This window comes from Idiotropiscis lumnitzeri, chromosome 9 (genome assembly GCF_059441095.1).
Source record: "Idiotropiscis lumnitzeri isolate Australia: NSW breed Sydney's pygmy pipehorse chromosome 9, RoL_Ilum_1.0, whole genome shotgun sequence".
NCBI lineage: Eukaryota > Metazoa > Chordata > Actinopteri > Syngnathiformes > Syngnathidae > Idiotropiscis > Idiotropiscis lumnitzeri.
In genome coordinates, this window is record NC_142399.1 from 3,059,625 (window position 1) to 3,082,451 (window position 22,827).

Consider the following 22,827-nt stretch of genomic DNA (forward strand, 5'->3'; position numbering starts at 1 on the left):
TTGACAGAGCAGAGCTCATCTGTCCGTTTATGGTGCTGTCGCTTTGGCAGATCTCTGATACAGTTCTTGGATGCCGTTTTTTCCTCTTTACACTGCCATGACCCATATCAGTGCTCCACAAAAATATCAATTGTGTCACTTGTAAATCCTGCCAAAGTTAAAAAAAACAACAAAAAAAAAAACCCAGAGGGTCTTTAACATCAATTACACTTGCAAGAAAATTGGTTTTGCAGATTGAAACGGCATTTAAGGGATGCATCACAATTTTGGTCCATTGCAGTCAGGACTAATGAGTTCGCCCAATTTGCATATTTCTTCGCTTCAATGAATGTCAGAAAAACTCATTATAGCTCAACAAAAGTTTGCTAATAAATTCATATGGATAAATTATGACGTCATTTATGCTGATCAAAGCATGTGCAATTCAGCAAAAAAAAAAAAAAAAAAGACTCCAATTTGTGGGTTGATGCTGCGCTTGTCTTCTAGAATGTCCATGTTCTCTGTTCATGCCCTCAGCAAAGCGCCGTTCCAAATCCAAACCCACAACACTTGGAAGGAGACTGCTCTCATGACTATTATTTTCCTTCTGGACCGTCAGAGATGGGCTGTCTGTGGTACAATTTCATGCTCTCCTTATCGCCTTCTCTTTCCACCCGTGGGAATTGAGGCTGGCGCCATGCCAGTGTGAGTGTGGCGTGAGCGGGGTGGAGAGGAGAGGAGGAAGAAGAAGAAAGAAAGAAGGACAGACGCACAAGCAAGTGAGGGAGGGCCTTGGTTCATTCACCAGACAAAACCTGCATTTCTTCATGGACTTTCTGACAATCCTGGACTGGGAACAGGAAGGATCGGCGATCCCGCTTCATGAGAAGGATTAACAGGAATCCCCTCGTTGTCTTGGAACGCTTTCAGGTAATATCGTGCAAACATTTGGGATGTGATGACACCTGTGTTTTGGGAATTCTTATGTGCATGCTGGTGTGCGTGTGTCAAAGGTTTTTGCATTGCATTGCCAGCTTTGATTGAGAATGTTGCAATGCTCTTGCAAGTGATGAAGTGCATTTGTCCGTATTTTGTTTGTGCATGGGATCGTCTTCAGAACGTTTCCCGGTTATCTCAAGTTTCATTATATGGATTTTTTTTCATTCATAATTTCCTGAATTTCTACAAGCAGACCAGCATCATGTCAACTGCAAGAATCGTATCACGTTTTTGTTTGTTGTTGCAAAGGTAAGCTTTTAAAGCAGAGAACATGAAGGGCAGCAGGAGCAGCAAATGTCAAAATTGGACGGATCGCTCCGAGCTAATTCTTCCAAGACTTTTGGATGTTGCGTAGATTTCGAAGGAGAACGCCTAACATGACTCGGCTTTGCTTTGTTGCTTGAAGAATTTGGCGGCAGTAAATCTCCATGACGTTGGCCGCCATTCAGCAACAGAAGTTGTTGATTTTGGAAAAGAATAACTTTCTTTTGCCAAATTTCGATCAGATACATGCAATATAACAGTAGGGCGACTGGATTTACTTTTTGGAGTTATACATCTCCAAATGCAGATACAGTACTAATTGAATTCAATTCTTCTGGGCCTAATAGTTCAAATGTTGCATTACAAAAAGGCCATTTGTTCTTTATCTGCACGTATCACAATAAACTACAGTCAGTGCTTTGACATAGTCTACATCAAAATTTCCAAAGTTGCAAAAAAGCTACCGTATTTTCCGGACTATAAGCCGCTACCTTTTTCCTCGATTTTGAACCATGCGCCTAATACAACGGTGTGGCTTCTCTGTGGATTTTTCTTTCACCAGTAGGGGGCGCTCTATAGTTCAGAAAATATGCGAAATAAATCTCGATTATTATTATTTTTTTTTCTCTTGGGTCTTCATTAGATAATTTTACAATCAAAGCCCGAGGCTTCAGTGTCGCCCCCAAAATAGTCCAAATTTGAATATCTGTTAGTTAAGTCGTGTTGGACATGCATAATAATGCAACATGACTTGACTAATCTCTTATTCCTTGCGGCAAGTTGCACTCGCTCATCATGAAGTCGTCCTACATGAGTTTGGAACCGGTGGCGAGTCGGACGGTGTAAATGAATCGCATGTGGTTTGAGCGGAGGTGTCGAAACATTGCGTTTTGGGAAAGTCGTTGGAGAGGAACGTCGTTCAGCCTGCGTCTTGCCAATTACGGGCTTTTCCAGCAGTCTCCCCCCTCAAATCTCGAGCGGGGAAAATTCGGAATAAATTGGCTTTCACAACCGGTTGGAGCGTGTTCAAGTGTGTCTCCTCAGTGCCGAGAGAACATTGTGGAAAAATGGAGTCATGTTAATTCTGGAAACGCTCCTTGGGTTGAACAGAAATGGATGAAGTCAAAAGGCGAAAGGGTGAAATCTCAGCTCCTGTTCCGTTGATCTTGTTCTGTCAAGATCTGAAATGAGATTTGACACGATTTGCATTTATCTGAAAATGGGATCCGTTCCAGAAGTCCGGCGTCTTACAGAACATTGCACAATATCTGGTCCTCATTTGCAAGTGCTTCCTTTAAGCGAGTCAGCAGTTTCTCAGTTTGAAGCCGTCATCTCTTAGCGCGACCGCAGAAACGATTTCGATGATCAAATGTCTGCTGTCGGCTCGCATGCGACTCATTCATCAGCTTGCGTATTACACAGCGGCTCTAATTTAACGAGGTTGGACGTCACGATAAAACCACATTGCCTTCAATATGGATGTCGGAGCGTGCACAATGAACTCAAAATTGAGTCTTGCATAATTGCTGCCGAGTGCTGCGGAAGAGCAATGCCAGTTTTTGCACTTTTTTTTTCAAAAATTTGTGGAATACTTAAATAGAAAATATTGATTAATATCCAGTTGCACACCGCACTTTGTTGTGTTCTATTAGCTTTGCGCATAATTTCATTCAGCATTTCCTGCAGTTGAAAGAGACGCTAAACGCCATAATCATATCATTAGGATGTCAAAATGTGGGATAGGAAATGCCGAAAACAAAGAATGATCACAGGTCTGGTCGGAGCATTTATTGCCCTGGAAACATGAGATTTTAATTGCACTTTAAGATGTGGTCAAAATAAGTGAGAGATAATAGAAAAATAAAGAGAAAATAAGCGTTTGAGTCAATGATTGAGAAAACATTAATGGGGCAAAGTCATTCAAAAAGCAAAAACGGCTCATCTGCGTTTAATATTTCATAATTGTGCATTTGGCACTGCTGTCACAGTTTGCATGTTCTCTTTGTTCTTCTGGAGTGAATGAGACCCAAGCGTGTTTCCAACCCTTCCATCCCATTGACGATAATGTCCGCCATTCTAAGTCGTCTTTTCGTATGAACTCCAGTTTAAATAAGAATCAGAATAAGACTATGTAGCACCTTTCAAAACCCAACGACAAGTTTCTTCACAATGAAACAATAGAAATATTTTTTTTTGTTGTCTCAATTTGTGTTTTTGTTCGTTCTTACATATAAGGTGATTTTGTGAAGCGTCATCAGTCGCGTTCCAACTACTGTTCCAATTGAAAGTACGGATAAAGCAAAAACACACGCCTTTCCTCGATTGTTGTTCTGCCCTCTGGCTTGTGTTGAGTATTTATGTTCTACCCGTCCTTACGTGAGTTGGAGCTGAGTACTGCGGCAACCTCTCACATTTCAAGAACATGGACCGGTATGTTAGGTTCACTGAAGACTCTAAATTTAGTGTGAATGCTCAATGATTGTGGTTTTGGAGTCGAGGGTGTACCCCGTCTCCTGTCCAGAGTCTGCCGAGACGGGCTCCAGCGCACGTTGCCGAGGATTAGTGCTAAGGAAGATGGATGGATGACTTAAATATTCCACATTATTCCATAATTCATGATCCATCGATCATTTTTTCAGCAATGCTTGTTCTCAGTCGGGTTGTGGGCAAGTTGGAGATCTCAGATGATTTTGGGGGATATTAATAAACAATGAGTCCGATTCACACCTTTGGACAATTTAGTATTCAGTGAATATAACGGATTTTTTTTCGAATATGGGATGAAGCCAAAGGACCCGAGGAAAAAAAAAAACTACAAGCACAGAGAGAGCAGAATGTGAAGGACAAGTATTGGCAAAGAATTTATGGGGGAGTTAATTATAAGTCTTGAGCGAAGTGCGCTCTCCGATTTAAAGGATGAACTGCTAATCCCACAGGAAACAGTGAGCACGAGTTGAAGGGTAATTGCGCTTTAGAGGTTTAATAGATCGTTCATCTACTAAAAGTCAGCGTGTCATGTGAGGATGTGCTGGATAACGCGTTGAAAGCTGAGAAACGGGATTGATGTGGGTTTGCAAGTCGTTGGCAAGGAAAAGTGTTGAATTGAATTCACCGCCAGTCTTTCTGATGGCCGGCTGGCAGCAACGTGATTGTGATTTCGCTACAAAAAAAAAAAAGCGTCGGGCAAGTCATTTCCAAATTGTATTAAACCGCATATACTGTGCTGTTGTCATTTTCCAAAACAACTACGGAAATATGACTTGGCATTGCGACGAGCTATAATGTATTTTATTACTCGACACTTTATGTGGTTTAACAGCGGAGCCGAAGTTTATTCAGCTGGCCCTTTCAGACCAAATTTGCCAAAGCGGGATGTTACCGTGTCTGAAGTGTACGTTTACGCGGGTGTTGCGGGTTTACGCTCTCAGATAATAAGATGCAGTGACATCCGTGCCAATGTTAGAAGCACCGACGGTTACTTTCTGCAAAAAAAGGGCATCTGTGGAGTGAGTTCAGGTGTTTAACGTTACACTCTGGTTGTGTCTGTCCACATTTTCAACACCTCTGAAACGTTCCCAGCAGCACTTAGAAACAGTAATCCATGCCTTCGTTCCATCTAGGCTAGATGACTGGAATGCACTTTACTTTGGAGTCAGCCAGTCCTCGCTCAAGCGCCTCCAACTGCTCCAAAATGCTGCTGCTCGTCTTTTAACTGACGCTCGGAAGACGGATCACATAACCCCGATCTTGGCCTCTCTTCAGTGAACTGCAGAGTTGTGACGGGAAAATGAAGCTTGAAATTTGCTTCATGAACCACTTGTTGTATTTTTGAGTCGTCTAGATGGCACTGTTGCTTTCAATCAAAACTTTAAAATCTGGCAAGGCAGTGTGCTTGCAGCCCAATGTATATGTTTTCCTTTTTCCTCTTCAGGTGCAACTACACTATGGCTTACAAAGCAACTTCCATGTCTTGTGTCTTAAGATGCTTGTGTTTCATGCTTCTTCATTGGCTCAACGCAGCACAAGATGAAGACTTAAGAAGTAAGTCGCTCTTCTTTCTTAACTTGCTGTCTTTCGTGTAGTCAATGCTCCAAATGAGCCGCGTAGATTTTTTTTTTTTTAATTTTTGTTGTATGATTAATCAAACAAACTGATAATTTGTTTTTCAACATTTTGCTTTCTTTCTTCTTCAGGTTGTAGGACGGCAGCAGGTGATTTGGTATTTATTGTCGATGGTTCTTGGAGTGTCGAAGATGTCAACTTTGAAATCGTAAAGCGGTGGCTGGTAAACATAACCAAAAACTTCAACATTGGACAGAAATTCACCCAGGTTGGTGTCGTCCAGTACACCGATGATCCCATTTTAGAAATACCTCTCGGGAAGTATTCCACAAACAAAGATCTGATCAGAGCGATGGAATCTATCGAGTACATGGGCGGCAACACGAGGACGGGCACGGCCATCGAGTTTGCCACAGACAAACTGTTTGGCCTCTCGGAGCGTGGCCCGACGGGCGTGTCTCGGATCGCGGTTGTCCTCACCGATGGCAAGTCTCAAGATGAGGTTTCCAAGGCAGCCGAGGCGGCGAGAAAGAAAGGAGTCATTTTGTTTGCGATCGGTGTGGGGTCCGAGACGGAGGAGGCGCAGTTGAGAGCCATCGCAAACAAACCTTTTTCAACTTACGTCTTCTCTGTTGAGGACTACAAAGGGATTTCCAGGATCATACAAGTCATACGGCAAAAAGTGTGCGAAGGTGAGAAACTTATTTTGCGCAGCTCAGTGTTTAGCTGAAGACGGGGACGACTTTGGTCGATCAATTTTTGCGGCAATTGACTAGCTAATTGTCAGAACATTCATCGATCAATGTGTGGATTTAATTGTCGCGTGATTGTCTCTTCAGACAACTTGGCTGCAACCAGCCACTATCGATCCATCCACCTGTCTATTTTTTGTACCGCTAGTACTTAATAGACAAACACTTGTTCATAATCACACTTATGGAGAATTTAAAGTCTTCAATTAAGCTAAGAGCCGTCTTTTAAGTTCCAGCAGAGATTCAAAGTTTCCGCAAAGATCCAAATTCAGATCTCCTGATGGTGAGACAGACGTGCTCACTACTTTTGAATGTGCTGCCAACATAACACCAGGAAAGAAGTTGAGCGACTGTACATCCATTCATAACTCCCCCGGGAAAATTCTTATTCTGGACAAGCAATTGCTGCATTCACATCATGTTTCTCGAGATGCTACCTTCATATTTTTTCCGGTCAATGTAAATGCGGATCTTTTGGACCCGTTCCATCTGGGTCATGTCGTATAAAGTGTTTCTCAGTTTTTCCATTTACCCCGTACAGCAAACGATTGAGTTTCAGGCTTTGTCGGAAGTGTTTAACGTACTTAAATATCAAAGGAGTTATTGTTCAGTTTTTCACTTTCACCTTCTCTTTCATTAGAGACCGTTTGTCCTGCGAGAATACCTATTGATTCCAGAGATGAGAAAGGATTTGATATCCTCGTCCATTTAAATTTGGCCAAAAAAGCCAAGAAAACAAAAGGATCATATCACGGCACCAAGGCCTACGAGGTGACATCTCGTATTGACTTGAGTGAAGCTACAAGGTGATCATTGGACTTTTATGCATTCTGCGTTGTGTTTGAGCTTTCAAAGCTGAGGTCATGTGTTATTTCAGGTCACTATTCCCCGACGGCCTCCCACCATCGTATGTATTTGTTGCCACTCTGCGATACAAGGGATCAGTGGCATTGGAGGAATGGGATCTGTGGAGGATCCAGACGCGTGACGGGAATCCTCAAATGGCAGTGACCCTGAATGGACTTGATGGCACCGTCCAGTTCACTACAACCAGTCACTCACTAAGTGGAACCCAAGCTGTTACATTTTCACGGAACACTGCAATGGTTCGTAGGAGTGGACGAGGGATTGCCAAGCTAATTTATCGTAGCCAAAAACTTGAGGACACAACTGTATATCTGCGTTGGAGTATGCCAGATTGAACATGTTATTTAAACACAATTGCTCAACGAGCCATGCATACGTTATAGCACAGTGATGTGCTAAATGAAGCTTCAAATCTGCTTCATCAACCAGATGGCCGTCTCTGTTCAAAATTGGGCTGAAAGCACACTGAAAATGGCTTTTTTAAACCCTTTATTTAAAGCAACAGTGCCACCTACAGGACTTAAAAATACAACAACTGGTTCATGAAGAAAATTCAAAGCTTCATTTTCCCATCACCAGTACTTGTCCTCGTTTGAGTTGCTGGTGAGCTGGATGCTAGCCCAGCTGGTTTTGAGTGAAGCGGTGTCTGTTTGCCAGCCAAATGCAGGGCACATATAGACCAGCGACCACTCACACTCATTTTCACACCTATTGACAATTTCAAGTTTGAAATGAACCTAATGCCCGAGTATCGAGAGAGAACCCTTGCACGAAGAGAAAAAAAAAATTAGAACACAAAACACACAACAAATAGGCAGCCAAATATGAACATGCAAGTAACATAAATGACCTGAACATACTTGTCACTTGCATGTGGTAAAACCTTGTTATTTTTTAGGCTCCCCCGCTGTCTGTCAGGCCCAAAAGGAGAAAGCCTGTTTAAAAGTTTAACTGGAATGGGTTAATGTTTATAACAGTTGTGCTCAACCCGAGGCACTTTTTAGCTCCCTGTTTGTGAAGTTCATTAGCGCGTAGTTCGGAATACCGGGTGGGTCAGTTAAAATCATGACTCCCGAAAAGTGACTTGGGAGGGGTGGGCGCACCCACCGTTTCCCCTGCGCTTAAACGAAATACAGTAGGATATTTGAGCTTTGAACTTGACCAGCTGCTATTACAATAAGAAAGTGTTTCAAAAGAGTTGTTAGAAGAGTAACAGAAGATTGTTGGAGGCACCAATAAATGGAGGTGCTGATGGATTTTGACTCGTAAACTCGCCACATTTCACGAGTCTTGGTTAATGATTTTGACATGTATTGTACTAAGACATGAATGAAATCCACTTACCGTATTTGTCGGACTATAATCCGCTACTTTTATCCTAGATTTTGAAGCATGCTGCTAATACAACGGTCCTGCTTTTCTGTGGATTTTTCTTTCACCACTAGGGGCGCTCTATAGCTCAGGAAAAATACGCTCAATAAATCTCTTTTTTTTTTTTCTCTTGAGTCTGTTCTGTTTCAATTAGCAAAGTTATTGCAGTGTTAAAAGGCACTGTTTTAGCAATCTGTTTATGAAACTTTATGTGCATTCACAGTACAAAATCCCTCTTTACATGCAGTAAATAACTATTTTTTTTCCAACATGGAAAACTGCGGCTAAATAGAGTATGCATAGCTATGAATGGCTTGAGCTACTTCAATGTGATTAACATGCCTAGTGTCAGTTGTTTTATTTTTTGGGGGTGTGATGATTTCTGTTGTTTTCCCGTTTGTGTTATGCCCAAAGAAATTGTTCGATGAGAAATGGCACCAACTACGACTGCTGGTGACTGAGGAAGACGTCACTCTATATGTTGATGACCTGGAAATCGAAACGCTGTCTTTGGAGACTCCTGTTGGCATTTTCATCAATGGAAAAACTCAAATTGGAAAATACGTCAGTAAAGAAACAACAGCACCGGTATGCACTGTCACATTTTATTGCATGTACTGTTTCGTATTGATGAGAAAATGAAGCTTCAAATTTGCTTCATGAACCAGCTGCTGTATTTTTAAGTCCTCTAGATGGCACTGTTGCTTTAAATGAAGGCTTTAAAATATGGCAATTCAGTTTGCTTTAAGCCCAATGCTGAACAGAGAGTGCCATCTACAGGAGTCCAGAAATACTACAACTGTTTCATGAAGCAGATTTGAAGCTTCATTTACCCATCACTACTGTTTTTTTACGATTTTGATCAAAAACCTCAATGAAACAGTGGCAATTCAAAGCTTTTCCGAAACATACAGTTTGCAAAAAAAAAAAAAAAAATAGCGTTTGCAGTTTGTTCGTGGTTACTGGAGTGAAATGACATAATGTGACGACATCGATCCATTAGCGTAAATGGGCAATCATGCCACACAAATAGTCAAACCAGTTATGTGGCCATGGAAAACAGCAAAAAGGGGCATCAGTCATTTCAAATAAACATTTGAATGATATTTCAACCGACAAATATTCAAGTGGCTGTTGCCATGGCACAATCCATATAAATATAAAGCTGCGTGCGAACCGATGCCAAATACTCGGTGGGACATTCTAGAGCCAATTTACCACTAATCCCGACTAAATAACAAATAAAATAATAGGTTTGTGTTCCATCTCTTTGGAGCTTCAAAGGCTTGAATGGAGCTGCTTTGTCGAGTTTTCCTCCAAAGTCGCCTGCACTCTAATAAACACTGATTTTCAATCAACTGCTGCCGGGGTGTGTCGTCCACATGAAACAGATGAACACCTCTTGCCAAGTAGATGCTTATATTTTCCTCGTTGAAAAAAAAAAATTGGGTGAAAACTGTATTTACTTGACATCTTTGCTTTGTCTGTAACTCATTTGCTAACAAAAACAGCAGCACCGATCTAATTAACCGTCTACCGCCGCGATGATTTTATTTTTAATTTGTGTGTAAAAGCAATTAGAGTTTATCAGTGGCAAGACACAAATAAGATTGGGGATTATACAAGCACATTTTATCACTGTTACTTTTATTTGTTCATTTTGGTTTATGTCGCCATTGACATTTTCATTGTGTGTTGTGCCAGTTTGAAATTCAAAAGCTGCGTATCTACTGTGACCCTGAGCAGAACAACCGCGAGACAGCGTGTGAAATACCAGGAGTGGTACGTACAAGAGTCTCATGAGGTTGGCGTTGTCATTATTATTCCCAAAAGCAACAAAGATAACTTCTTTTCACCTACTTCTCACTCCGGGAGCCACATCTGGTTCCACTAACACTCAATTTTACCATCAGTTAACTGCACATTTGGCGTGAAATGATTTTTGCCGTTCCTTCCTTAACCCTCACACGATGTAGTAGATGGGTCAACCTGGCAGAAAATTGGGGAAAAAATTCCCAACACGTTATTTTGTAAATTATATTATTTGTTGGAGGGTGTCCTGTCACTGAGTTTTTTTCTAGCCATGAAACTGCGACCCATCATTATGTTGTTTGGAACTCCTTATTGCCGTCTTGCTGCATTACGAATCCAAGACAAATTCAGAAGCCTTCACTTGCAGATGTTTGCCAATCATCTCATCACAGTTTTGCAAAGCATCTGCTTTTCATTGACTGATTTATAAATCTACTTATCAATCATTGCGGTAAAACATGTCTACGGTAGAATCAGCCAGTTTAATTTTATGCTTATATATTTTTTAGCTCATCACTAACTTCTTTATATATGGTGCATTCAGGAAAAGAAAATTCAACATTTGATTGTTGCCACTCATAAAAATAAATACAGATTCTCATTTCTCAGATTTCTCGATTCTCATAGTATCGTTATAGGCCAGAGGTGAGCAACTCCGGTCTTTGAGGGGCGCTGTCCTGATTACGTGTGATGGGAAAATGAAGCTTCAAATTTGCTTCATGAACCACTTGTTGTATTTTTGAGTCCTCTAGATGGCACTGTTGGTTTAATTAAAGGGTTTTAAAAAAAAATGTCAATTCATTATGCTTTCAGCCCAATATTGAACAGAGAGTGCCATCTACAGGAGTCCAAAAATACTACAACTGGTTCATGAAGCAGATTTGAAGCTTCATTTACCCATCAGTACTGATTACTCCCTCCTCCAAAGCATCTGATTCAAATGATCAGCTTAATTTTCCGCAAGATTGTTTTACTATAATTTGATCACAGGTGTGTCAGTCTAAATGTAAATCCGTATCCATAAAAGCGCCATTTTCTTTTTTTTTTTTTGCTCCGGCAGTGTTCCAACAGTCCAGATTATGCTGAGCCAACTCAAGAACCTTGTGTTTGTCCTCCGGGGCCTCCAGGATTTCCAGGCATTAAGGTCAGTCCCCCCTTCTCAGGTTATTGGAACCGATGTGTTGTGTTTACATTGAATGCATGTTTATTCAAATTAAAATATGACAGGCTCTTTTAAAACTTGCATGATGTTAAATGTGCTCATCGTATTTTCTTTAGGGTGAACCGGGAAATGGCGGCAAAGCAGGTCAGCCTGGACGTGCTGGTGCTGATGGTAAGCCTGTGAGTACTACATAGTTCAATATACAAACATACCAAAGCGCAACCACCCAACAGGATAAAAGGAAAAAAAATAGCTGATGAAATCAAATCTGATAAGAATTAGTGCTAATTTGTTCAAAAATGTGTTCCTGAAAACATGATCTGTAAAGTACGTGTAACTGAGCGGATGTTCAAATGTTTTCCCAATTGAAGGGGGTGCCTGGCATTAGAGGAAGTCCCGGGTTTTCCGGTGTACCGGGAATGAAGGTGATCAATATTCTAATGACAAGATCAATGCAGTCACAAAACAAATTGTGAAAATGTATGTTCTTATTTGTCAGGGTCAGCGAGGATCAGATGGGTCGAAAGGGGAGCAGGGGAGGCCCGGTGTTTCGGTAGGAAGGTCAAAAAACTCATTTGTGGCATAACCGTTCGTTCAACGAATCAACCGATCCGATTTTGTAATGCCTTTCTGTTCGCTCAGGGTGAAAGAGGTGTGCCGGGATTAACTGGACCACCTGGACAACCTGGAGACAAGGTATTAATTAATATCTGTTGACGTGTTCATGTTCTTGTTCTGTGATTTGCGTCGTTTATGAGTGAATGAGAGTGTAGAATTGGGTCAGGATAACGCTGGCTGTAAAGTGGCTAACCATTAGCTAGTCTGCACGTTGAGTGAATCTACTAAAATTGTGTCCATCGGCATCTCATCAATTAATGTGTTGATTACGCGTTTGTTTTCTTATTGATTATTCAATAAAGTGATGATGAAGTTTCTATCTTTGACCACCTGTTGAGAGATTACTTTCTTATTCATTCTACCGACCATTGCTAGGCTATATGACGTTAGCTAACGATGTTTACCGTTGTTGTGAAGTTGGATACGCGGGATCAGCTTTAGTAGACGCATTGCAGTTTATCTTCTTTTTGAAAGTGCAAAATTATGCTAGACTTTTTCGTCTTTTAAGCACTCTTTCCTCCTGGTTTGCGCGTATCGCTCCGTAAAGCTGCAGTAACGGTCAACAAAATCCGACAGTGAAGTGAAAAGTCATCAAATTAAATGCGGCTAATACAGCAATGCAGCTTTTTTTTCTGTGGATTTTTCGTTCACCGGTAGGAGCCGCTCTGTAGTTGAGAAAATGTTAAAAAAAAAATTATCTTGGGTCTATTCTGTTGTAATTAACAAAGTTGTTGCCGTGTTAACAATCTGTTTATGTACCTTTATGTGCATTCACAGTACAAAATCGTTCCGTACATGCAGTAAACCACTCAAAGAAAGCAACGAAAGAGTTGCTGCGTCTTATATGCGGGTGCGCCTTATGGTCCGGAAAATACGGTTTGTAATGGTACTTATAAGTAGACAGCAATAAACTGCTGAAGTGGGAATCCATGCTTTCTTTTTTTTTGTCGTTTTTCTTTTGCCGTGACGCATCGGCCTCAATCAGAATTTGATCGCTTGAACATGTAGTGTGAATCCCACCTAACTGTCGTGAACACAACAGCATCACAATGGGACTTAATGTTACTCTTAAATGAAACCAAATGACAAAGCCATCACTGGAGGTTCCAGCTGTTGCAAATAGGTCTGTCTATGAAGCTCCGGGAAAGTCAATAATTTGAAGCAAAATACAAAGAAGCAAACATGAACAAGACTTTGCACGCCGCACGGGTTGTACTTGTTCGCGATGGTTCCAATACAAACATCAGTTCAAAGTGAACGGGAGGCTACTCCGACGATTAAGTGGTGAATTAACAGGAAATCCCCGCAACACACGTCCACCGTTTGACGCTGTTGCATCAATCTCTTTTGTCGCCATCTGTTTTCGATATAAAAGCAGATCCCCAGAGAGATAGCAAGACACACATAAGATTGGGTTCTATTTGCTGACTCAGTGAATCTTGGTTCGGTTCAAGGTTTGGGAGATTTTCCTTGCCTCAGTTGCCAAAGTGCATCTTCATGTGGGATTCGTTGGACTTCTTTCATGTGTGGGGAGGACGATCCTGGTTCGGATCCACATGGAATTGGCATTCAAATTGAACTGAATTCATTCCTGCCGTATCCTCGAAAAAAGGCCAGCCATCGTCGTTTTTCGCGCGATATTTCCGTAGCTCCTGCCGAGGTACGAAGCAGGTACGGATCCAATAAAGGCTTGATGTAAAGACAAACACACAAAGGAAACCAGGACAATTATTTCGTGACAGCTTGAGATGCATTTCTCGTGGAAACCGACTCGTTGGTAGCGAAACACATGCTGCCCCCGCAGAGAGGAGGCTGTCAGGCTAATCTCTTTGACATCCACTCCCACTCTGCAGCTCCGAACGCTGCTGAAACGGAACAGAACTGGCGCCCTAACTCAATATTAGTACTCATCTTAAAGTCTGAATCATAAATGGCGTTATACACTCCTATTTTGAAGCCTCAGGTTCTCATTGTGATCTGTCATTCTGTCTTTGTTTTTTTCATAGACCGTCCTGTCAGTTTCCAACATTCCATGGCCAATAGACTGCCAGAGTGATCTTTATGCAGAACGTCAATCATAATCTTATTTGACATCTTGAATACAGCATGCTTGAAATCTTTCAACAATTGTAATTTAGCCACGAGTTAAAGTAAACTACCAAAATGTTGCTTTCATCGCTGTTTGTATTTGAATGAAAGACACAATTCAGTGGATGTCTAGTGGGAGACGTTGCGGTTTTATAACAGGAGTGGTTCAATGAGGTGATTGCGGAGTTTTCCGCAAGCTGTCTCATTTCGTGTTATATAGTCTTGCTCTTATATTGTCGAGCAATAAAAAGTTATCCTTTAAAATCCCATCATGTCAAACTGAGCGTTGACAGGGATTTTCTTGGGATTTTCCATGAAACATGGAGCCCCATTCCCACAGCATGCAAGAACATCTGCAACATCTGCCTTTGCAAATTATTCTTATTTTGAATGGCCACCCAAGGGTGGAAAGTTTGTGTTCCTGGCGAATGTCGACGTATATCTCAAGCGCATGGCTCTAAAACTGCTGAACATGAAGTCAATCCAAAAGGCGAGATAGGAGGACAATCAAATGTCACGTTTGTCAGAACTGTACCTACAAAGATAACATTTTAAAAAACGGCACTTATTCAGATGGTCACTCCAAATAAATTCAACATTATTGCACCATCAGGATTTAAAAGCAGCTGCATTGAATTCAATTTAACCGTCCATGAACGACATGCCCTACACAACCTACAGGAGACTTTCGTCTCCAATTTAAATATGAATATCCGGACTCCTGAATGTATTTATAACCTTTCAAAAAAAAAGGAAGAATGGCAATGCTCATACTTAATTGGTCGCGCAGTTTGCCGGAACGGTTCGAGCGCCATGAAAGCTGTCACCGGCCTGAAAGTGCCATCACCTGATAACCGAGACCAGCCAAGCTAAGAAAAAAATCTTGTAATTATTGCTTGTCATAATCTCTCTCAATCTTCACTGCTGTCAGGGTCCAGTCGGATCACCGGGTCGAGTAGGGACACCGGGTGAAGCCGGACAAACGGTGAGGGTGTTGATAATAAGTTTGTCACCACCTCTAATGAATCGCTGTCGTTCACACTGATACTAATTTACAGGGCGAGAAAGGAAACGTTGGACCTCCGGGGCCTCCAGGTCATCCAGGAGCACACGTATGTATGACCATAAACAGAATGCAGTTCTTCCACGTGTCTTATAATCTATTGCTGTGTTTGCAGGGTGAATCTGGGAGAGATGGAAAGGATGGATTTCCCGGGCCACCTGGTCTAAAGGTCTTTCTCATTTTATACTGTGCAAACATTGAGAGATGAGTGAAAACATTCAGGCAGTTTGATCAAATGCGCAAATTCCTAGAAGACTTTGGTGTTCTCAAACGTTGTTGTTGAGGTTTGGCAGCCGTGGGAATGTAGTCAGAGATCTGGCAATAACTTTTTCCTGGTTTTCAATTCATGTGCTTTAAGTAAACCGGATATTGCAAAGAATATTGAAATTTGAGGTCAATTGGATCTCGAAATGCAATCCGGTAACTTTGAGGCTATTGTGTGAGTTCTGTGTGTCTTTCGAGCCTTGGCTCAACAAATGTTTTTCTTCTTTTTTTTTTTTTTCTTTTATTGAAGGGAGAGAGTGGAGCCAACGGCATCCCTGGTCTCGATGGAAGGGCCGGCCATATAGTGAGTCATAAGTGCAACTCCAGCGTTTTTTCTTTTCACAATTTTTTTATTTTGCACAATAAATCTTGTCATTTATACACTGTAACTTTTCCAAAACGGTTTAATACAAACCACCGAGCTGTTGGGGATTCCAGTGAGTTTCTCAGGGGATATGGGGTCTTTTCAAAGTCTGCAATTAGAGATGTTGAACTTTGGACCCTCTTGTCACTTTGAGTCACTCGACAGAAAAAGCTACTGTTGCCTGTCCCCAAAAATGTTTGACGAAAATAAAACATATCAGTACGAAGCAAAAAGGGGTAACCGTATCAATTGTACTCTTGGATCCTTTTCACTTTTTGTCAAACCAATTCTGCTTTGAGTTTTAGTTTTTTTATTGGATGACCCATCATCACTCACGGAATATGACATAAACAAATGGAATGACTAAATGTGAAGTGAGATGAATTACGTCGTGTGATGATAGTAATTCTGAAGTCTTCTAAGATCCCAGTGTTCATAAAGTCCATGATTGTCCCCTCTCTTAAACGAATGTGTGGTGAAATGAGATGAGCCCCACTCATAACTCTCACAACTAAACTTTCAGACAATTCTGATTCAATTGAAGCTAAACTCAAGCATTAAATAGAGAAAAGTAGAGTAGGACAGGAAACAGACTGCCAGATTGAAGCGCTATTAGCTAATCCGCTTGCTCTCGCTAACAAGGCTAAAGGATAAAGCATCTTTTCCATCTCTCCTCCTGGCTTAAGTTCCCACACTCGACAACAAGATGAATGTGATGCAACTGTGACTAAACATCTCCAAAGATATGAAAAACTATCGTGGACACATCTGTCGGAAACATTTATCACGGCTGATTCCATAGCCGAGTGTGTTAGCGCTAGCAAAGCTCTCATCATGACCACATTGTCACTATGCGCTCATTAACAGTTACTCAGGATTTTTCATTCATAGTCTCTGGAGATTTTAATCACATAAGACCGGCTGACACTCTGCCATAGACGTACATGCTACCGTGCTAAGTGCTGAATTTATTTGCCAGTCACAACAATGACTCAAGTCACATCATCTGACAAAATTCCCCTCTTTACGTTTGTCTTATTTCAGTGCAATTGGTTCGGGCATCACTAAGATCAGTTTTCCTGGGTGCTCAAGAACTACATTACATTCTATAGCAAAACTAAAGGACTCACTGTTACAATTCTTTGTAGTGTTTTGAAGACAGCGCAGAGCGTTGAGAATTTGTTCGTAATAAATTATTTGATGGCTTATGCAAACTGAATGAATTATAGTTGACGGTTGTTTGACTCCATTGAGTAAAAAGGATAACTATGGAGAGTACCCTTGACAATGTCGAAATATAGGGGTATTTCCCCTATAAAGCATCCCAGGACAACCCTGTTATGTAAGAAGTGTCTGGCTCTAATCGAAAGCCATAAAATGACTAATCGAGGGAAAGCGGCGCTGCTCTGGCAATTCTGTTTTGGGAGAAAAGTGTTTCAACTGGGCCACAATCCCACTGCTCATGATTAGAAGTCTTGTCCAGAGTCTATGATGGGTCTATAAAACATGACTCACTCACTCCACAAGGCTTACAGGCCATCCCCAACGAACAAAGAGGCTATCCACAGACACAGATTTAGTACATGAGAGCATCCTCATTTTGCAAAAAAAAAAAAATAGTCCAACACTCACACAAATGATTCACTTATAGCACATAAAAAGCGTCAATGTATGTTGTCCTTCTCTAGCAACTTCACCCTTCTCATCATTGTCGTACTTGTGTGGTTAAATACTGGATTCTTAGTCAGGGACTCCCAGGAAGCATCTGGAAGACTTTATCTCGGTAGAAAACAACAACAAAAAGCTTTTTCTCAGGGATTTTGTGACAGGGCTGCTCACCATAAAAATGTCTTTTATTTCATTTATATTGCTGTCGTTGTTTTTCCCAAATGCACTCCAAATAAGGTTTCTTTTTTTTGCTAGTACCAGCACATTCGTAACATTTATCATTTCAATGAGCTTTGCTCCATGGCCATGATTTGTTGCTCTTGCAATATGCAACATGCTGTACACTTTAGTGTTCAGACACTTTTAAACGCTGATGTTTAAGGTTATTACGATGCACAATGTTGGAAGTAATTTCTATCTGAAAGGAAGGCATGATTTTATTCATATTTAATAATACCTAAAATTACTGTAGTTATTGATCAGTGGCTGTAACTATGAATAAATCCATATTTTTTTGTTACACCAGTATGGAAATTATTCAAATTAATAATATGTTATTATTATTATTATTATATTTCAGATTTTTTTTTAAAGCATAGCTAAACTTATTATTTCCCATGTATTAGGGTTTGCCTGGTTTGCCAGGCACTGCCGGCCTCACCGGACAAAAAGTGAGTATTTGCCTTTGTGTCACTTCAACACATGCACTTAGCACATGTTTGTATAATGCAGCATACTTTTTTGTTTAAGGGAGAAACTGGTTTTCCTGGATCAAGGGGCCCACAAGGATCAGACGGCACACCTGTAAACTCATATTTGAGCGTTCATTTAAACGATAAGTGCTTGTTTTGAAACATTTTTCTAATGTGTGGTTTGATTCTCTTACAGGGGGAGATGGGTCCCACAGGTCCGCCTGGTTTGAAGGGAAATATTGGTCCAAAGGTATGCATGGTCCATAATAATGTGCAACACCAAAATAAAATGTTAAATCCACAATGAAAATGTCTATGAAAAATAGTTTTCATTCTTATGCTGAGATGAGACATCAAGTAATTGAGAGACTGAACTGGAAAACAAAGCATACTGAAAATCATATTTTATCAAATATTGGCCCGATTCGAATAGAACAAATTAGAAAATAAACGTTTCTACCCAAACGTATTTTTCTTTCCTGACAGAAAAAAAATGTCTTTCATCTGTATTTTTACAGGGCAGTAAGGGTGAAAATGGAAGTCCAGGTAAACACGGGATCCCAGGTTCGATGGTATGCTTCAACTCTCACTGATCCTTTGATAAATAATGACATAAGGACATTTGTATTGTTGATCTGAAAACAAAGAATGTAAATGAATTTTCTTTCCTGATTTCCTGTGCTTTGCTTTTTAAAGGGCAGACCAGGCGATCCTGGACAAGCAGGTCAGCCGGGACACCCGGCTTTGCCCGGCCTAAAGGGAAGCAAGGTACTAGCGTGGCATCGACAACACTTGCATATTACAGCATTACAAATGTCCACATTTTTCAATTTGCTCACTATTAAATATTCACTCATCTACTCTATTAGGGAGAAAGAGGACATGCAGGTGAAAGAGGAGCTATGGTAAGACTGCAAACAAATTCCATGGCTATTTTCCCTATACTTAAAAGAGCATCATCATCATACTTGAACGTTGAAGGCCACAATTTATAGTCTGCATGGATCTCGCCCGCTTTCAATCACAATTTGCTCAATTTATTGTGATTGTGTTATGGATTAGTGTCAAAACTGTGGTTTGGCACCAAAAACAGCAAACACCAACAGAAAAGCATATCCAACAACCCAGTGAATACAGTCAAACAAAATCGGAATTTGGTGTTGACTCTAAACGCACACAGAAAGTTTACAAATCATTCGTGGGAATTGAAAAGTATTTCTTTTAGTTTAATATGCATACGACAAAAGCAATAGCCAAACATTTAAAAGAGATTCACATTTAATAATGATGACGTGCGAAAGTCTTAACATCTTCCTGGTAATAAATAAATGTGTTTTTCTTTCAGGGAATGAAAGGTGAAAAGGGATCAGGTGGAGAATCAGCGACTCGCGTAAGTCCATTATGATCCATTCAGTTTCATGAAGCAGTGTTCCCCAACCTCCATGAAGCCAAGGCACATATTTTACATTCGGAAAAATCTCACAGCTCATCACCAGAAAAATGTGACAAAACGTATTTGTACTGAAATAATAATGATGTCATCTCAATTTACTCACAAATTTACTTCCTCGGTGCGCGCTTAACGACACCTGAAGTTCTAGAGTATGAATGGCAGCAGGTGGATATCACAAATTAATTGTAATTTCTGCCACCTAGTGGAAGAGAATTGAATTGCTTCCCGTGCAAGTTGATGTCGCTGGCATAGACTGATGAAAAAAGAAGAGAATAATTTTTTGGGTTCTGTTGCTGCCCCAGTTTGAAAGCTATGTCATTTTTCTTCAACAGGGATCACCTGGTCTGAGAGGACTAAAAGGAGAGGTATGTGGACCGGATCTCCCTGGAAACCTTTTTCCAATATGATGTTCACTTCTAATACTGGCCTTGTGTTTTTGCTAGACAGGGACAACAGGGGATCCGGGTCAGCGGGGCCAGGAAGGTCAAATGGGCCGTCCTGGACAGCCAGGTCAGGCAGGCCAGACGGGACCCCGAGGCCCTCAGGGGGACAGGGGCCCTGCCGGACAACCTGGCCCGGCGGGAAGATCTGTATGTCTTGCACACGTTGACCTCCAGTGTCTTTTTTCATGATTCATGATCATGTTTGTGCCTTGCGTCGCTACAGGCGGTCGATATTTCGGATATGCACATTCGAGAACTTTGCAGAGATATTCTTCAGTGTGAGTTTGTTGGGACGTCTTGATTCATGAGCAATCCGTTCAAAACATCCACATGAGATCTTCTCTCTTCCAACGATCGTAGCTGAACTGCCGTCAATGTTGCTGAGCCACCAGTCAAGCGGCTGTGCCGGGTGCCACGGACTTCCTGGAACACCCGGCGTCCCAGGTCTGACAGGGCCCCAGGGCTTCAGGGGACTACCTGGCCTGTCTGGTGCCAGGGGCCAGCCAGGCTACCGTGGTCGTCCAGGGATACCCGGGATTAATGGGATAAAAGGTAAAATCAGTCGCAAATTACGTTCCTCTCCTCCTGTTGTTGACTAAATGTTCGAACAAAGTATTTATGTTTGTAGGACATCCTGGGCTTGAGGGGGAAAAGGGAAGTCCGGGTCGCACCATACATGGGGACCAAGGACCACCTGGACCACCAGGTGAGATTTCTTTTTTTTTTTTTTTGAAAAAAGCGCAAACAAAATGACCAAAGACAACAACAGCAAAAATTCCTACGAACATGTTATACACGAAAGAAAAAAAAAAAAAGAATCGCCAAAGCAATACGAGATGACAACAAAATATATTAAAACCTGCTTAAAGAATTTGGGCATAAACACGGAGATTTGAGTGACGCTTCCTCTCTTCATTCCGACCAGTTTATGCAACAATGAGTTGTGTAAGCCTCCGATGATGACAAAGTCATTTTTATCTTGACAGGTCCTGTAGGTCCTCAGGGCTATGGCAAACCGGGCCCTTCAGGTCAGCCTGGACCACCTGGTCTAAACGGAGCGGAGGGTAAACGCGGTAATCCCGGCACACCTGGCCAGCCCGGGGTGTGTGACCCATCCTTATGCTATAGTAGCATGATGAGGCGGTCCTACTACGGCAAAGGACCAAACTATTGACAAAAGTCCACCAGTGCCAGGCTGGTGTGACACTAACAGCCATTCTCAGGAAGATCTCATCCTTACAGTTGTCCTCTGGCGCAGTAACAAATGGACCTCTTTTAAATCATTTACTGCCATTGACGGCTAAAGACGTCGAAGATCCGTTTTTTTTTTTTACTCGGCTGGTGGGGAATGAGTTAAATATCGACAATGAATATGAAAAGTCTACACACAACCACTAAAATACCAGTTTTATGATGTAAACAAAGACAATGAATAATTTTTAAATATATAAATTGGGAGAAGGGTACAGAATTATTTCCGAGGCATTTTATGCTGTACACCATATGGAACACAAAGAAAGCGGTCATCGTCAAGTGGACAAAATATGGGATAGCAATGACTTCACAGACACTTTGACGTCCCTTTGAAACTGATGAAAAGAAAAAAAAAAAAAACTGCTCCGTAAGGCTCTGCAGCTGACTTCGGGAACATCAACTCCAGCTGCAGGTGCATGAATTTCAAGCGAATACAGGCTGCTTCTTCATGAAAATTGCAAGACTAAACTCTGACCAGAATTCCAAAAGGTACCGTGTGATTGACTCAAAAACAATCTTCAATTATGGAAAAAAAAAAAAAGAAATACAAAAAAAAACCAATAAGCAGTGTAGCACAGTGGTGGCAACGTCGTGCTTTTTTGACTATATTTCTTCAGCTGGAACTGGGACATTAGTCAATGTGGGGAGTCAAATTGGTGGAAAATAGAGATATTTAATCTTTAGAATGTTGACAAACTAAAACATATATACACCCCCCACACACACCAAAAAAATAACTTTGCCAGAAGAAAGATAAAATTTTGGAATGGCCCACTCTGATCGCAAAACTAAATTCAGTTAAAAGTTGTCCGTGGATCAAAGTACACAAGAAATGCCCAATGCAAAATCTGCCAAAGTTGGAACATTTTTTGCAGCATTTGTGCATTTAAGCAAAAAGCTCATTTCATGTAAATTAAAAAAAAAAATCCCAATTGTGATTTTTCTTTTTCATTTGAGTTGTCCAAATTAAAAAATTAAAAAAAACGTTTTAAGTGATTTCGATAATTACATAAAGTAACCTGGAATTCTTTTAGGGGTGTGTAGCCTTTATATCCACACTCTATGATCTCTGACAATCAGCAGAGTGAGATTTCATCGCACATTTTCTTTCATAATTGGTCTACTTTTGCATTGACCTGAAATTCGAATCATTACAGAAAAATGAACAAATGATAGCATGCAAACACTCTTTGCTAAAATTAGCTTTGAACTGTTCTTGGGTTGTATGGCTGGTACTTGATCCCATATTGCCCCCTGCTGATGAATTGCCGCGTGTTGGGCCCTAAGTTGACAGCTAATGATGTGCACCAACGTTTCCCAAACTTTGACCACCCCACCTCACTTTGTCTGTGTAATAAAACAGCTATTATTAGCTAGTTATTCTAAGATAAAATATATTTTGAGACTGGATGGTCGTGGGAAAAGGGAGTACAATAAATGAACTGAATTGCTAATGGTTCTTGTTTCAAAACAATTTGTGATAGACTGATTAAATGCTCAAAGTCCAAATAGTACAGTCTATAGCGTACTGTATATTCAGTAAAAAAAAAAAACGTTCATACATGTTTAATTGGTTGCCTGTAGCTAATTATTCAGTGGCATTATTTGTTTGTAAAGCATTAATTATGAATGAACTTTCTGTACAATCACCA

The 22,827-nt window shown here is 41.0% G+C and overlaps 1 protein-coding gene across 2 annotated transcripts; it reads left to right on the forward strand.

Moving 5' to 3' along the window:
• Positions 1–5,186: 5,186 nt before the first annotated feature.
• col21a1 (collagen, type XXI, alpha 1) lies at positions 5,187–22,501 on the forward strand. Of its 2 annotated transcripts, none has more exons than XM_088305000.1 (28): positions 5,187–5,283; positions 5,436–5,996; positions 6,697–6,862; positions 6,934–7,162; positions 8,709–8,882; positions 9,999–10,076; positions 11,167–11,250; positions 11,385–11,447; positions 11,640–11,693; positions 11,768–11,821; positions 11,911–11,964; positions 14,906–14,959; positions 15,033–15,086; positions 15,153–15,206; positions 15,552–15,605; positions 17,960–18,004; positions 18,084–18,137; positions 18,222–18,275; positions 18,544–18,597; positions 18,722–18,793; positions 18,895–18,930; positions 19,371–19,415; positions 19,811–19,843; positions 19,922–20,068; positions 20,145–20,199; positions 20,282–20,473; positions 20,550–20,627; positions 20,908–22,501. In XM_088305000.1, exons 1-28 carry the CDS (start codon positions 5,187–5,189, stop codon positions 21,093–21,095), a joined length of 2,883 nt encoding a protein of 960 aa, XP_088161126.1. In that variant the 3' UTR covers positions 21,096–22,501. The 2 variants fall into 2 exon arrangements, with proteins under 2 accessions (XP_088161126.1, XP_088161127.1); XM_088305001.1 differs by having other exon boundaries at positions 20,917–22,501.
• Positions 22,502–22,827: the final 326 nt, after the last annotated feature.

What these genes read in the sequence shown, in the direction of transcription:
- col21a1 (XM_088305000.1), top strand. Translation starts at nt 5,187, where the DNA reads ATGGCTTACAAAGCAACTTCCATGTCTTGTGTCTTAAGATGCTTGTGT. An exon ending in ACAAGATGAAGACTTAAGAA is followed by an intron (nt 5,284 to 5,435) that starts GTAAGTCGCTCT and finishes TTTCTTCTTCAG; the next exon opens with GTTGTAGGACGGCAGCAGGT. An exon ending in CCGGCCTAAAGGGAAGCAAG is followed by an intron (nt 18,794 to 18,894) that starts GTACTAGCGTGG and finishes CTACTCTATTAG; the next exon opens with GGAGAAAGAGGACATGCAGG.